Raw genomic sequence first — 16,925 nt, forward strand, 5'->3', positions numbered from 1 at the left:
ACGTGCGTTTGCTTCCCTACTTAGACACGAGCAAATGTTGCGTTCGGGTCTTTACGGAAACGCATCGGGAGTGAAAGTCGAAAACCTGAAGAAGACAAAGAAAAAAAATGCAGGCTTTGGTGAACGCCTTCATGCGCTGCCTCTTCTTCCTCTTGCCCCCTTCTTGGCTTTGTGTTAGCTTCTGCTGGTGGGTTGGGAATGATTGCGAGGAGACGCTGCCGCGGTCCAATCCCAGAGCTCGTTTCAAAAGCAGAAAGCCTCTTACATATGAGGAAGTAGCAGCGGCGGTGCACGCACACGGAGGCTGTAGCCCCTCGGTGACTCCGGCTGCAGGCTGCGTCTCGCTGGCTGCTACAAGCCCCGCTGCTCCTCAGGGCCCTCCGCCGGGTCGGAATTGGATCGGGGGTCTCTGGCGAGCCGTGGAGCGCATCCTGGGAGCCCCCTGGATTTTTCTACGCCATCGCTGGTGCCCGAAGACGCGTCGAGCGGCTGTGAGCACCCCGTATCCTGCCCGTGACTTCAGCTCCAGACCGATTAGGAGCTTCCAGGGAGGCGCTGCTGCTGACGCCGAGGACTGGAAGGGGCCAGGTGGAACCACCTTGACTCGCGCCAGGACCATGATGAGTGGGTCCGTGGAGATGCCCGGGCTGAGCCCAGCGGAGTGCGCCTCGGATTCGGAGCAGGGCGTCGATGAGGTCATCACCGTGGACCAACACTCGCAGGAGATGGGGACGGTGACGATCACGGTGGCCATCCAGGCGGCGGAAGACGAGGAGCCGGAGGAGGTGTCCTCCAACAACCTGGACTTCCTCGGAGCCAGCTGCAGCGAGGACGAATACGGAAGACACGACAAGTCCAGGTAGGGGAGTTCGCTGCCTCCTCATCCGTTTGCTCGAGTCAGAGGCGCGACTGGATGAAGGAATGCGCGTAAACACGCAGGAACAACCTTCTTCTGCGTGGAAATCTGAACACATTTGTTTGTAAAAGTTGTCGGTGGTATACATGCGTTTATTGTGAATCTATTCCCTGCTGCTAAACATGATCAGATTAGGTTTAGAGTTGATATTTGTGAGGTGATCGTCAGTTAATGAAAGAGAGACTAAACACTCCGGCAGGTGTAGTATAATGATTTAAAAAAAACACCACCATGCTTTGCTTTAGGATGACAGCAGCTTCTTGGCTGCCAAGGGTTGCGTGGAAGGATGTTTTGGCTGTTAAAAGCACCTGTGAGAGCCGTACAACCAGACACCTGAGCTGCTCTAAGGACGCCACCTTCTCTCTAATCTAATTCCCCTGCGTCATGGCCTGCTATTTTTATCCTCCAGCCTCTGGCAGGTCTCTGCACGGACTGAGTGCGCAAACGGTGAGTCAGGGCCACAGGGGCCAAATAAATCCCTCCTCGTACTATAGTTTCTTTGGTCACACCTCCGTGCCACGAAATGCGTTGGTGGCACGTTTTTTTTCCACACCCTCTTAAAAGTTTGTGAACTGTCACCTGAACATTCCTGTAACATTCCTTTGGAGTCACAGCTCTTCATGTTGACTGGCCCTTTAACCCCTGTTCGGTTTGCGCCACAATTACACGCGCGCGTCCGCTAACATCTGTGGGGTTTCGGGTGGAGCGCGCGTAAATGTGCGGTCAGCGGCGTGGAGAGCTGCTGTTGTCCGAGGATAGGGGAGGGTGGAGGTGATGAGTCATCCTGAAAATTTCAATCAGGCCTTGGCTCCTGTGTTCAGCGATGCTTCTTAGCCTGATGTCTTCCAGCTCCGGCCCTCATGCGTGCAGGATTATGTTTTGGTCAGCTGAGTCAGGTTGTTCTGGCTTTGAACCCCGGGGATTCACGGGTAAATCTAATGTGAGAGTGCCCCAGAGTGAATTAAGCTCCAGACCAGACTCTGAAGCAAGCAGATATGATGCAACATAGAAAACCTCTCCTTTTATGTACTGAATTTGCAACATTTTTCACTTCTAAACACAGCTTTTTTTTTTCTCCGTGAAAAAGTCTCAGCTAACCATGTTGTCTTCCCACACACAGTGGAGCGGGAACCAGCGGAGGGGAGTTGGAGGAGGAGAGCTGGCAGCCCCCGGATCCAGAGCTCATCCAGAAGCTGGTGGCTCAGATCGAGTACTATCTGTCGGATGAGAACCTGGAGCATGATGCCTTCCTGCTTAAACACGTCCGACGCAACAAACTCGGGTTTGTCAGCGTCAAGCTCCTCACATCGTTCAAAAAGGTAACCATGGCCGCAAATGATAACATGGTAGAAAGCACAAAGACTCTGCAGGAAATCACTGAAATAGCTGACTTGCCTGGACTAATTGCACACAGAGCCTTGGAGATAATGAGATAAAATATAGTGTGTACATACCACATGCTGAACACTGAAGCTCCATTTAAAACTTTTGAATCCCTGTCATATTTCTTGGCTGATAATTGGGAGTCCAGTTGAAATGTTCAAATATACAAATAAAGGCCGTTTGGGAAATTCATTTTTTTAAAGACCCACTTCAATAAAAAAGGTTTTTGGTGTTTTTAAACATGTTCGTGGGCGTTTTTCTCATTATGTAGGACATGTATAAAGAAATTAAGCTCAAAATGGCTTTTCTGAGCATTTCTATAAAAATCGTGAATCTGGAGCAAATCAAAAAATGCAGTTTGAAAAGGCTTGTAGTTGAGTACAAACTACAATTGACAGGCCATGAGCTCCCTGCTCCGTTACACTCTGACGTATCCACTTACAGACGAATAGATCCATTTAAATCTTCAATTTCCTCATTCGAGCTGGCATCTGAATCAAAACTGTACAGCTGGATTGCTCTGACTTTTGTTGCATCAGTAATGTTATGTGGGGATTTTGAGAGGCTGTAAGGTAGTGGGATGGGGAGCAAACAAAGGGGATGGTGGGAAACCGTAGAAACCGTCCTTAGTGGTGGAGTGGAGGACCTGTGTAGAACCTAATTCTGCAGGAGGTTGGAGTGAAGCTCGTGAGATGAGAGTAGCATTTTTTTGGAAGTCTGGTGTCAGGATGACTGTGCTCAATAATGTTCTCACTTTATTTCACAACAGCAGGTGACACTTTAGGCTCATGCATGCAGAGCTCTTGGCTCATTTAGTCGAATTTATTTATGCCACAATAACAAATCTGTCCAAACAGGCTGATAAGCAAATACAACAGGGTTTTTGGCTCTATTGAACCGCACGCAACAAAGTTTAAGCTTCATAAATGCACTTTAAAAGGCAAGCAATAGTCTTGAATGGTTGTATTCATGTTTGAGGTGGGATCCGTTTTAGCCTAATGGCTGTGCAATACCCCTATCAAAAGGTTTTGTGTTGCCATAGTGACAGAAGTGTTGTCTTGTTGCAGGTGAAACACCTGACTCGTGACTGGAGAACAACCGCTTATGCTCTGAAGCACTCAAAGATGCTTGAGCTGAACGAAGAGGGTCGCAAAGTGCGGCGCAAGTCCGCGGTGCCAGTCTTCGCCAGCGAGTCGCTGCCCAGCCGCATGCTGCTGCTGAGCGATCTGCAGAAGTGGCCTGATTTGGCCGTTCTAACTAAAGAGAATGGGAGCGGAGAAGGAGGAGCCACTCAGCAGGAGCAGCTGATGAAGCTGCTGCTCAAAGAATTTGGAACTTTTGGCGCCATCTCTTCTGTGAGAGTCCTGAAGCCTGGGAAAGACCTGCCGGCTGACCTGAAGAGGCTGAGCGGGCGCTACCCTCAGTTAGGCGCTGACGAGTGCGCCATTGTGGAGTTTGAGGAGGTGGAAGCCGCCGTAAAAGCCAACGATGCAGTAGGAAGTGAAGATGGAGGAAACAGCTCCCTGGGGTTAAAAGTGGTTCTGATTGGAACCAAGCCGCCTAAAAAGAAGGTGCCCAAAGAACGGCCCCGCGAGGAGGGAGGGATGCGCAAGAGTCGCTCTCTGAACAGCAGAGTCAGAGAGCTCCAGTATCACGGAGACGACTCCGCCTGCAGCTCTTCAGAAACGGAGAGCACCCCCACATCGCCCAGGCTGGCTAGAAAATCCCTTTCCTGCAACAAGCTCAGCCCCACCACAGCTGGCATCAACTTCCAGAACAATCACCTAAGTCCTGGTATGTCTCCACGCAACAGCCCCTGGTCGAGTCCTCGTGCCAGCCCGTGTCCTCAGCGCAAATCCCCCCACTCGCACAAGTCTCCCCTCGCCAGTGAGGGGAGGCTGAGCCCCGAGGCGGGGCGCCGCTGGGCAGACTACTCCTCAGACAGCAGCCTCACCCCTTCAGGGAGTCCGTGGGTTCAACGGCGCAAGCAGGTGGCGTCTCAGGAGAGCAGTCCAGTCGGCAGCCCGATGCTGGGGAGAAAGATCCAAAACGCAGACGGCCTGCCACCCGGAGTAATGAGGCTGCCGAGGGGTCCCGACGGCACCCGCGGCTTTCACAGCATCACTGTTGCTGAGAGAGGAAAGTCTGCCGCCACTCAGACTTGATACTTGATACGAGGCACATCCTTATGCATTTCCTGCCCCTTCCAGATCCATCAGAAACTTGGCCATGTTTGCCCCGCCCCCTCCCTCGAACATTTGAGACTGTGTAGATATATTTTTGTCAAGTGCGTTAGTTTTCAGTATTTGTTATATTTTTATACGGCATTTTGCGTTGCCATGGTAACATGAGGGATTTACCAATGGAAATCAGAGTGAATGTAAACGGACGTTTGAGAGAGGGCGCCACGGAAACGGACCGTGCTGCCTCCATTTCCTCGGGCTGTGTGCTGGTTCGGGTGAGCCTGACAGAATTCCACCTCGTCCACTTTGGTTTGAGCGTCCCATTTGATGTGCAAACCCCCTCCCCCTGCAACATTGTCTGGATTTTAAATGTGCAAGTGGCACAGGCACATGGGTTTGATAGAGATATCACCATATGCCTTCTCGTGTGTTAGTCTAATGTGAATTTCACTCTAGGATATTTTGAATTGAAGCCATTTTTGCCATAAAGGTTGAATTTTTGTTGCGTTTTTTTATTCTAAGTTCATTTTCTGTATGCTTTGGCACTTGCTACAGGCAGGTAGCTGCTTTATTTATATTTTTTAAGCTGTGTTTTCTTTTCGTTTTTGCTTTGACATGCTCACATTGAGGTTTGAGGAAAGTTGAGGTCTGGCAGAATCGATGCACATGTGTTTATTGCCTTTACATCTGAGCTGGGGCATTTGTACATTGAAACTCCTATTGTACAAATAAATCACTGAAATTGCCGTCAGTTTGATTTCTGTCTTTACTACGTGTTTTTGTCTCAAATGTCTTAAGCAGCAGGATTAAGCTGGATATCGTTATTGTGCCAAGATGGTTAAAGAGATCCCGGATTTTCAAGACTGACTTGGCACACGATATTTGAAAATCAGTTTATAGGTGTTGGAAAAACCTAGAGGGTATACTTTGTCAAAATTGTTCTGTAGTTCATTTTGTTCAGAGGGAAATATTTTCCCACTTCTTGCTTTTAAAGCATCCAGGAGTCAATCTTTTTCCAGCTTTCTGTGTGAAATACAGGGACGATGTTTGCCCATCCTGATTCGTAGCCACTCTGAATTGCTTTCTCAATGCCTTTCAGTGATGTTGCACTTCAGATAGCTGTATTTTACTGTTATTATTTTCAAGAGCTGCCCGGGGATTGAACTGCCATCTTGCTGTAAAGAACCATTTTTTTTTTTTCTGTCTGCGCAGGACTTTGTTTTTCCCACAGTCTGGGTCTGCTGCAGGCCTTCCCATAGCATGATCTGATTAGTAGGGGCTCAAAGGCTCTGGTATGTTTTCATTCACATGTGTGGAGATGTCATCAAGGTTCAAACTCTCCTGAAGCGCTGATTTTTCTTTTATTTAATATAAACGCAATGTTCCAAAGTTTTGTTTGTCCTCCATTTAAAGCTTTGTTTTCACTTTAGCATTGATTGGCCTTTTAATTGGTGAGAATTATTGCTTCATTGTGAAACAGTATTTTGCTCCAAAGGTTCAAGGATGGTAAGCACTGTTTATAGGCACTACAATTTGCACAGTGTCCTCAGGTGGAACCAAGTTCTCCTTAGCAACCACGCAAATGTGAGTGTGTGTACACAGTGGGGGCTATGAGACTTTGAAATTCATGCGGTGGCAGCTTTGTGTTCATCCACAGCTTGTTGGACAAATCCGTTCCTGTAGGAGTGAACACAATGGGAGGACTCGATCTGTGCGGCTCGGCTGGATGCTGAGGGTCAGAGCCTGTGCTCCAAAATCCAAAGACGTGACAGGACTAAGTGGGAGTGCGCAAGAGGGAGATGAATAAACTTTTGTTCTCTTTTGCATGATTAGCAATTCAGAATGAGGAAATCGTGAGAGCATCAGTCTAAGAATAATGGCAGGAATAAGGACTGGTTTGGAACAGGATCACAAAATAAGGCCATTATTTTTGTGAAATTCTATATAATTACTATTTAAAGGTAGTTTCATGGTTACAGATAATAGTTCTATCATAAAGAGATGATTGCAGATCCAAATATTATAGCCATTACTTGTAATTGCACAGAGTACATAAATCTGAATAAAATAATTTAGGTTAGCCGTTTCCTTTTGGTTATTTTCTAGGATAATTTTCGAGATGTAGCAATTAGAGTACGTCTATTAAAGAAAGCGTAAGCGATTCTGTGGAGGGTGCTCAGCCACCACAGTGTGAACAAAGCACTGTTTACTGTAATGACTGCAGCCTATTATTTTACATGGCTTTAAAAGCATCACAACATACATTACTGTGCTCATCTGACATGGACACAGGCTGTTATTGTTCATCAGTGTTATGCCAATTTGCAGTCTGAAAAATCTCCCGTAAGTGTGCACAATAACGGACTAAAGTCATTCAGTCGCTGTGACCATCCATCAGGGAGGAGTCTTTTTGTGCACGATTTAACCCTTGTTCTATCTTAGATGACCCCACCCTTACATTGACGTGTTCTCCCTACCATGACAAAGGTGGATAAAGGTGGAAAGATTTAATGTAATCCATGGACACCAGTGAAGATCACAAATCATTGAAGAAAAAAGGTTCAGAGCACTGTCTAGTGGGTCTAGATGACCCATCTCCCAATGTTAACGTGCCTAGGATAGCAGAAGGGTTACACACAAAAAACATTTTGCAACATATGAAATTAGAGTATTCTCCTGACTATCAGAGGGGGGGAATCAAAATTCTTAATAAATCCACCATAAATTACAATTCCCAGCACCCCACCCCTTCACATTTGGTATCATTGAAAAGCCCAAATGTCCTCTGTATCTACCAAAGGAGTTAATTCAGTAGTATGCAGTGATTTAGAGATAAAGTTTAGAAATGTCCTCTACAGATGACATATTTACATTGCTGGAAGTCAGGAGGATATGTTAGAATGTTGCAGTAAAGCAAAAAAAATGTCTTCTTTTTTACTCAAAAACCTTAAACAGATCTAGCTGAAGCGACAGACTAGGAAAACTGAGGAACTAAATTGGGGTGGAGAGCATTCACAACAACACCCTCTGCTAGGACGTCAAATGGAAACGTAAATACAAACATCTAAGAATTTACTAGGAAGAAGATTTAAAAATTAAAAGAAAGTCCATAGACATGTGCATGATAGAACAGGACTGATAAAATAAATAAAAAACAGGCCTCACACTGGTTAGTAGGTTCACTAATATCTGGTCTAATGTGCTCAAGTCCTCAAACAATAACAGATTAGGAAGGAAATGTTTCTTGGCTGCAACGTTGCCCTCCTGACCCCTTCCTTCTGTCACACACTTGTGCGTAACAAAAGCTTCTGGCACCACAAACTGCAAAGAAAATGTGGGAAAAAGCTCAGATGTCCATGAAAATGACCTTCACTAACAACACCACTGAATTCCTGTTTCAGGCTGCTGGTGGGCCGGACAGAATGCTCAGACTCCTGATGGAGACCTCTGACCTTCCTGCAGTGCGGAGAACAGGAGCATCCATTTGGGGCATGAATTGTCATTGTGAGTAAGATAACGGCTAATAATGACTGGAACTGGAAATAACAAAAAAGCAAAAATAATCTTTTTTAGAACGGTGATGCTTTGGTTACTTTCACCTAAACGAGCCTTTTCCTATCTTTTATAGTATGACTCAGACACTCAACTAGATAATTTAGGTAATAAAAACTGAAAAACTAGGCTCTGAAATACTCCGATGGGGTTTTTCTGAGAATTAGCACCACAGAAATACAATCTTATTAAAAAAATGTGCACTTTTCTTCCATTTTCCTGAATTACAGCAGTTTTTTGTCCATTTTTCTTTTATTTATATAACTTAGACAATATTTACAGTTCCAACAGGAAGTCCCTGAAAAGAAATAAACATATTTACATAGAATGAGTGGTCTTAAATAAATAATTCAATACACTCACTCACAAAATGATAGTACATTCAGAGGAAAGGAAAAAACAGAAAGAAAATTGGAAAAATGTAGCTTTTTGTATGTGAGAAAGCACAAGTTACTGCAGTTTGTTAGTGCAAAAGATTGTGTTTCATTTTCTCAAGATTATTTCCACAAATAAAGCTGCATGCTGAAGCGAGCAATGACACCGATTCTTATTCTCCTTTGCTACCCAGCACATCCCTCTTTTGTTTGTAAAACATCCATCAACTCTTTACTTTCATAGTTGAATTGGAGGTTTTGAAAAGTCATTTAAGTAATAGGTACTGGAAAAAAAACAACAATGAATTTGTGGGCTGATCCTTCAAAGGAAATCAAGGAGCTTCAAAAATAACTGTTGACTGAATTTTCTTTTAAAGGAATAAAAAAAAACAAATCCTGAAGACAATAAAAACCTTCCTCGCCGCATTTTTATGTTTTATAAATGTGACCGTTCAAATTCTCTTTTGTGTGATGAAAAAAAAAAAAAAAAAGTCAGTAGCTATGGTTACGATCTGACCCTCACCGATGCGCCTACCTTGCGATGAAAGAGGAGCAGTGTGTGCTCTGAGGTGACAGGATGTCTGCGAGAGCGCCGCTCCACAGGAAACCAAAGCTGTCTATCAGCAAAACGGAGCTTAACCAGCACTTAAATCTAACCAACTGGATGCACATAATCACCGGCTTCTCCTCCTCCTGCACAGCTCCATCTGCACAGCCCCAACAGGAGATGGACGCAGAATGACTGGGATTGATCTGCTGGCCGTGTGGGAAGAGACATTGCTGGTGTGAGGCGGAAAACACTTCCTGCTTGTTAGCAGATGGGATGAGGACGCGTGGAGCAGAGAGCTCGGGCGGGCGAATGTGCTGAGAACACAGTATCTCAAATCTGCCATCTTTTGAGACTGGGGCAGCGTGGAGCAGAGGAGGCCACAAACCAGTCTGCTCTCCAGAGGTTTGGCCTCAGATGTAGAGAGAACCGTCGGCGGGGCCCACGTAGCCCACTCCAATCAGGAGAACATCTATCAAAGTCCAAATGCCCAGGCCTCCGAAGCTGAACAGCTTGCCCAGACCTTCTCTCCACTGGCCCAGATAAAAGCGGTCTGCTCCAAAACCACCGAGAGTGATGCTGCAGAGAAGAGCAGAGAGCGCAGATGTTATCGGGGAATTTATGAGCAAACATCCTCAATGTGAGAGATGAAACTCTTCAGCATTCTCAAGAGATAAAACGTACCTGAGGGCCAGAGCTGTCGACCATTTATATCCACCAGTCCAATTACAGAAGAGACGTTTCTGAAAACGCCTTCGTCCTGCTCAGGACGAGAAACATTTCATCAAAGATCACCAAATAAAAAAAAATAAAAAACAATATCCATACTCACTCAATATTCACAGCAATATAAGAATTTATAAGGTCATAAAAACATTTGCAGTGTTTATTCAAATTTAAGCCTCTAAGTAATATTTACAAGTACGGTTGGGCGAGATATCGGTGACAGTATTGTTAAAAAAATCTACAGACATGACTGTTTTCAGAAACACTTCATTTATTAAATGTATTCCGGTTCCTAATAGATTGGTAAGCTAATGTTTACAGTTATGATTAGTAATTGACTGTTTTCAGGTAAATGTTATTTTTGATTGGGATACGTGTTCTTCCACTGGCAACGGGGATCTTATAGTTTACAGTTATGTCCAATATCAATAAATGCTTTCAGATATATTTATATGAAAGGGTTAAAGTGATTCTTGTTCCTATGAGATCCTTGGCTGTTTGTTAAAAAGGGCAAGTACAGTGTGACTGTCCAGTAAAAAGAAAATTGTGCATTTCTAATAAAGAAACATAAAGGAAATCTAAACTTAGTGTTACTGTACGCTTAAATATCGGCAAATATCAGCCATCAGCCACAGTTTCAGGGGAAATCTCTGTATTATCTTTTTAAGTCCCACTCCGATCATCTTTAAAGCTATTTTCAAAGCGATCCCACTGTTTTTTTTTTATTATAATTTGTAGCCCAGTCAATAAACCTGAGTGGTTTTCTAGCACGTAGTTTCTGCAGAGCGGCAGGAGTTCATTAGAGAAACCCCTCTAAGTTGTGGGTGGGACTGTTTGCACCCCTTCCCGTTTAAGCGGAGCAGGGAGCTTGTGGCGCATTTCCTACATTACAAATGAGCTCTTTTACAAACTGGATTTTTGGTGTGCTCCTGACTAAAAACAACTTGAACAAATAAATGCCCAGAAATGCAATTTTCAGCCTAATTGTCTTAATCTATGTCCTCCGTCATCAGACAAATGCCCCAAGAACATGTTAAAAACACCAAAGACATGATTTCTACTGGAGTGGGTTTTTAAATACAGCAATTTATGTTTTCATTTTTAAAAAAGAAAGCTCACTGTATTTGTAAGGCTGTGACAAACAACTCTCTTAGTTGTCACACTGCAAATACAAAAGTGTAATAAAACACAAATTTGTTTCAAAAGATGATCCTCAAGTAGGAAAAAAACATCGACACCCCAAATCTCAGTTTGTGGGCCTGCAGATCAGGAGCTATTGAACACAGAACAGACAGGTGAAACCAGTTTTCCTAAACCTTAAAGTGCCTAAAGGCGGCCGTACACTGTGTGACAGGATTCTTAAGAGCCTGTTCAGCCTCAAATAAATGGACTACGTGAGAGGGGTCATGCACTGAATCACAATGAAGCCACAAGATGAGCACCGATTGGGCCCAACAGTCCGGCTTTCGTCTTTACCTGCATTGTCCAATAAAAAAGCAGAATTTTTTTCTTCTTCAGAGTTTAACAATCACAAGGCAGCTTCTGATGAAAGTGAAAAGGAAGACAGGATTTAACTTGAAGGGCCGATGGCTATGTGTAGTGAAGTTTGAGGTTTCTGGTTGTGGTTTACGGACCACAGCTGCTACTTGCATGACACTAACAGTGCAGGAGAAGTGGGTCAGCAGGCTGAAGAGCCAAGCTAGATACAGTAATTACTAGAATGTAACGATACAATAATTACTAGAATGTAACGATACAGTAAAATCTCAATTCGGTTCGATTCAGAATTTCATAGGGCTCGGTTCGGTACAGCTGTTTAACAAATCTACCTAATATGAACTGCTATTTTATGAACTATTATTTTATTGTTATTTATTGGGTGTATTTTGCTGCCGAACACCTGAATATCTAGCTGGGAGATTAATAAAGTTTTTATCTATCCATCTATCCATCTATCCATCCATCCATCCATCCATCCGTTTTTTCAGTACAAAAAACTAAGGCAGAAAAAAATTACTTACAAAATGTATTTATTGGTTTTACATAAATAAAATTGGCCGCTCCATTCTGATGCATCCACTTGTAGAGATGATGATGATGATGACACCATACTTTTAGGTTGGGGGTATATGGGGCTGTGGAAACTAGTAAGAGTGTGTAAACGGATGGGTGACAGAAAAAGGGGTGGGCTTATTCTGCGCCTACAGTCCCGCCCACAATTCTGAGGCAAAACTACTGCCACTCTGCAGAAACTACGTCTTTCAAAACAACAGGTTTTTTTCATTTATTTTAGCTAAAAACAGCATAATCATAATTAAAAGACCACTGGGACTGATCAAAAGTTGATTTTCTTTTTGATAGAAATAAAAGCCAAATGAATATTCTAAATCGCAAAAATATAAATCCAGGTTCAATATATGCTTGTATTATAACAAATAGGGTGCAGTATTTAAATTGGGCATTATTGGGGCAGTTGTCCCCCGCATCTGGATGTCGGAGCAAATTAAGGGCAACACAATTTTGCAGCAACTCCAACCAGAAACATGTGACATGCGTGGAAAAACCTAATATATGTGCGATACAATTACTGCACAAAAACAACTGTTTACCAAAGAAAATGCAATCACGGATCAAACCTAATTGAAACATCATGTTTCTCAAACACAAAAGACGTTTTGACTGAAGGTTAAGGTCACCTGTGGTCTGGAAGCACAGGCTCAAAAACAAAGTTTGCTGGATCAAATACATGGGAGAGCCACACAGTTTTTCCTTTCGCACATCTGGTAACGAGTGGGAGGCAATTATGAGCTGCAGAGCATCGTACTTAAAACAGCACAGGCTCGATTAACTCTTTAACAGTGTCAAAGACTAAACCTACAGTTTTTGTTTTTAGAGTGCGGTGGCACAAAGTAAACTGTCTCCTACAACAATCTCCTCTAAACAAGATCTTGACCTGAATAAAAGCACTTTATGGGACAATTTTCATCTCTTTGGAGCTCATCCTTTACACACGTGGCAAAGTGGCTTTTTTATTTCTACAATAGAGCAGGAGAGTGGTATGTCTGCAGGACTCCCAGCTCTGACAAAAGGCCAATTTCAGAAATGAAATGAACTTGGATTATCTTTTATACATTGTAAATTGCTAAAGTACAAAAGACGAAACAAAAGTCTGGAAATGTTTGCATTGAATGCATGATGAAAAGCCCACTTGGTTATACGACTGTTCTACCCGACAGTCGCCTGTCAGCAAATCAACAGCCTTACCTAAACAATGCACGTGCTCTAAGACGTCACAGGTGGCGTTGTAGCGCTGCCGTGGGCAGGAGACGGTCATGCAGTTGGTGGAGTTGGAGCAGCGGTACTGAGCCGGGTCCAGCTGCCAGCAGAACTGACAGGTGATGGAGAGAAGAAAGTGGGATTCTTGTTGTCCTGACTCTCCCTGCGAATCACATAAACCAAAAAATAAAAAGGATTTTCATTGCCTTACACTTTTCAAGATGTGAAAGAGGAAAATAAGTCTTTGTAAAATGCATCCACAATATGAAGTGCTACTCACTATACAGTGAACTCCTTTTCTGGGTTTACAGGTAAAAGCTGCAGGTTTGCCGTAGGTGCAGTTATGGTAATAATTACACTCAATGCACTCAGCTGGAAGACGGCTACACAAACCACCACTCGGACATTTAGAAGTGTAGTTTTCTTTGTCTGTCGGGGCCACTACAACAGACAAAAACACAAAAGAAATAACCAAAGGAGAAGAAAAAAAAACAGCAATAGTCAAAAGATGATGGAATCAGATCTACTCTAATTAATTATTGTAATTTAGCAGATGGTCATATTTATTGAAAAACAGCTATCCATCTTTTGAATCTCTAGACACCACGAAAAAACAAACTTTATTTTGATTGGGCCTTTTAGAGACAAATATATAAATCAGAATACAGTTGGAGTTCTTCAGTGGTAATAAAAACTGCAGAATCTACTAAACACAACATTCAATTTTGTAACTTATTTAGAAAAAGGTGTATTTCTTTATTTTTCTGAACATTTTATTTTGGAGTGCCATTTCAGAACCACTTTAAAAACAACATTATGAAATGACAAGAAATGAATGTGCCAAGATTTGCTTCTTTTGTGAGAATAAACCATGGTCTGGACAAAATAAAAGCACAACTCCTGTAGTGTTTTAGGGTACTACAGGTTGATTATAAGGGTCAATCTGCCAAGTAAATTAAAGGGTAAATAGTGTGTGTGTAACGATGTATCAAATTAAGTGAGGATCCAATGATCTAACCAGATCAATCTGTCTGAGGCAAGTTGCTAATCTAATAGATCAATACCATTAAAAAATTGCTTCCAAATGAAATAAATCTATTAGAATCAATATTAGAAAATACCATTTGGATTGAGGCACAGTGGGTATGGGAATGTAGGTAGTTAAGAATGGATTTGCCCGGGGTTCTTGTTTACTTATACACATATTTAATTTACACTTGATTATCTTGCAAGAAGAATCTGGAAAACTTCTCCTGCCCTGTTCAGTACCGGGCACAGTGCTCAGCATAAATGAGTACACCCCCTTTAAAAAGTACCAATTTAATCAGAAGCCTAATGAACAAAAGAAACATTTCCAAACTTTCCACAAGGTTTGAGTTTTATTGAACACTTCTTAAACTCCATAACATGAAATTAAGGTTAATGATCCAACTTAGATCACATAATCTTCAGTTTTTACTTAAACTGGTTGAAGCAAAAATGAATAAACCCTGAAACAAAAACTACTACATCTGGTGTATTGTATGAGCACTGTGATATAGCACAAAGTCTTCTATGCATGGAATGAATAAGTTGGTGACATATTGCAACATCTATCTATTTCCATTCTTCAAAAAGAACCTCTTTTAGAGCCTGGATGCTGGATAGAGAGTGATGCTCAACCTGCGGCTTCAGAATCCCCCACAGGTGTTCGGTTGGGTTCAGATCAGGAGACATACTTGGCCATTCAATCACCTTCAGCCTGTTCTTCCTCAGAAATACAACAGTAGCTTTAGAAGTGTGTTTGGGACCATTGTGTTGGAAAAGTGCTCGGCGACCAAGTGCATGAAGTGATGGCAGCTTCTTCTCTTTTAGTATAGAGCAGTACATTGTTGTGTTCATGATACCATCAGTGAAATGCAGTTCCCCCACACCAGCAGCACTCATGCAGCCCCACATAAGGACACTGCCAGTGCGACCACCATGTTTCACTGTAAGCACCATGAATTTTCTTTAAAATCCTCACCATTGAGAGTTTTAAAAACCATTCGTTCCAAAAACCGTGATACCTGTCTCATCACTCCACAGTATCGAGTCCCAGTAGTCTGTGTCTTTTTCAGCATGGGCCCTAACAAATTCTAAACATGCTTTTTTGTGCATGGGCTTTAGGAGAGGCATGCCATATGCATGCCGTATGGTGCAATGGGAAACAGTCACTCCAGTTTGGCTTTCTACCGTTTAAGCTAACTGCACCGAACTTGCATGGCGATTTTCCTTCAACCCTTCTCATCAGTTGACGCCCCTGTCAAGATGTTAGCTTCCGTACGTCTCTCAGATGGCTGCACTTCCAGTTCCAGCTTCTTACATTCTTGGATCACTTTTGCTATAGTATTTTGACTGATATGTAAAGCTTTGCTGATCTTTTTGTAGCCCTCGCCTTTTTTGTGCAGATAAATTATTTCCTTTCTCAGATTTTGTGACATTTCTTGTCCACGGGGAACCATTGCTGACAAAATGAAATGGGAAGTGCTTTTCTTTGTTAAGAAATGCCTTTTTGTGTGCTGGACACCTCTTAAATGAATCATCAGTCTCACCTGTGGTTGAATGCCTGATAATTAGAATTTTGTAGTCTTAAGTTTGGCTTTTCTCCTAAGACTTTGTGGTGTTTTTTTTTTTTTGCATCCTGGGCTTGAATTAATTTGTTAGGAAAATCACTTTGTTTGCGATCAATGGCCCACCTCTGTAGGATATTATTTCACAGAAAATGTTGATTCTGAAAGGACACTAAAGGCTTTAGTGAGGTGTACTCGTTGATGCTGAGACCTGTAACCAATGCTTGGATAACAAAGCTCAGCTTTTACAGCGGTTATCTACAGAAGAGGTGTACCGGATGCGGCGGAGGGGACCACCGGGCTGGTGATGACCGGTCCATGCTGGGCATCTCTGCTGTGGGGAGCCTCCTGACCAACATGGGGGGAACTCAAATATCCTGCCACCAAAAGCGGGAGAAAAAAAACAACGCACGAGCTCATCTCAAAGTTTAAAAACCGTGGTTTAAAATCAATCAATTCAATTAAAACCAGTTGGAAGTTTTGAAATAAACAGTTTCTACATTTGACAATAAACAAATGGCTGCATATGTTTACTCGAGGTGAATAACAACAACATGCTAACAATTTATGTTCAAAAGAGAAAAATTATACAGATTTTTAGTTAAAGTGTTGACAAGTGTTCACAAATCTCATCTGCTCGCTGAGTCTGTTTTCACTGTTTGGGTAAAGCTAGCTTACTGGTTAACGTTAGCTTAAGAGCCGTTGGGCAAAATATAGATATTAAGTATATTTACAGAATAATATATAGATTATCTCTGTAAACCTACCGTTGACTGACTGTAGAACCAAGTCCATGATCAACATGACCAATATTCCTTCGTGTTTGAAGGACCGTCCTCGGTCAGGTCTCCATATTAGCCAGCTAGCAGCCATTGTTGCTGCGGAACCGAACGCAGTGCACCAGCTGCCTTCAAATCATGTAGGAAAAATGAGCGATGGCAGCCCTTTATTTGTAGCACTCAATCACGAACGAATAATGTGCTTGTTTAACAGTCAGCACGCCTAAAAATGAACAGTACTTTCTATTAATCTTTTTACTTTGCAACATATTTTTAAAAAGAAAAACTAAAAGTCCAAATTTACATTTTTTAGCAGTCTCCACAAAGAACACATCCAACTTCCTCTCCAGAGAGAGGAATTGTTTTGTTACCAAAATAAAAGACCTTTTATCACTATCTCATGTTTATAACTTTATTGAAAATCATTTTTCATTTTAATTTAGCTTCCATGTAAGAAACCAAATTCACCAGCTGGCTATGAGGCATTTAAACGATGACAGGTTTTTTATGCTCGCATCTCATTCCTAGCAGACAATATATTAATCAGTTGGCAGTGATTAATATTGCCAATCTTTCTACACACCTGTGACATTTGCTC

General features: G+C 42.6%; 2 protein-coding genes across 2 annotated transcripts; one reads left to right on the forward strand and one right to left on the reverse strand.

The window, feature by feature from the left end:
• LOC101166706 (la-related protein 6-like) lies at positions 1 to 5,233 on the forward strand. The gene is made up of 3 exons (XM_004067449.3): positions 1 to 859; positions 2,037 to 2,235; positions 3,367 to 5,233. Exons 1-3 carry the CDS (start codon positions 108 to 110, stop codon positions 4,462 to 4,464), a joined length of 2,049 nt encoding a protein of 682 aa, XP_004067497.1. The 5' UTR covers positions 1 to 107; the 3' UTR covers positions 4,465 to 5,233.
• A 3,028-nt stretch (positions 5,234 to 8,261) lies between these two features.
• Positions 8,262 to 16,675, reverse strand: tm2d3 (TM2 domain containing 3). Its single transcript, XM_004067450.4, has 6 exons — positions 16,316 to 16,675; positions 15,824 to 15,925; positions 13,238 to 13,398; positions 12,946 to 13,120; positions 9,640 to 9,715; positions 8,262 to 9,534 (listed from the first exon to the last, which is right to left on the reverse strand). The coding sequence occupies exons 1-6, from the start codon at positions 16,419 to 16,421 to the stop codon at positions 9,369 to 9,371; spliced, it is 786 nt and encodes a 261-aa protein (XP_004067498.1). The 5' UTR covers positions 16,422 to 16,675; the 3' UTR covers positions 8,262 to 9,368.
• Between the last annotated feature and the right edge of the window lie 250 nt (positions 16,676 to 16,925).

The sequence above is a fragment of the Oryzias latipes genome, chromosome 3 (assembly GCF_002234675.1).
Source record: "Oryzias latipes chromosome 3, ASM223467v1".
NCBI lineage: Eukaryota > Metazoa > Chordata > Actinopteri > Beloniformes > Adrianichthyidae > Oryzias > Oryzias latipes.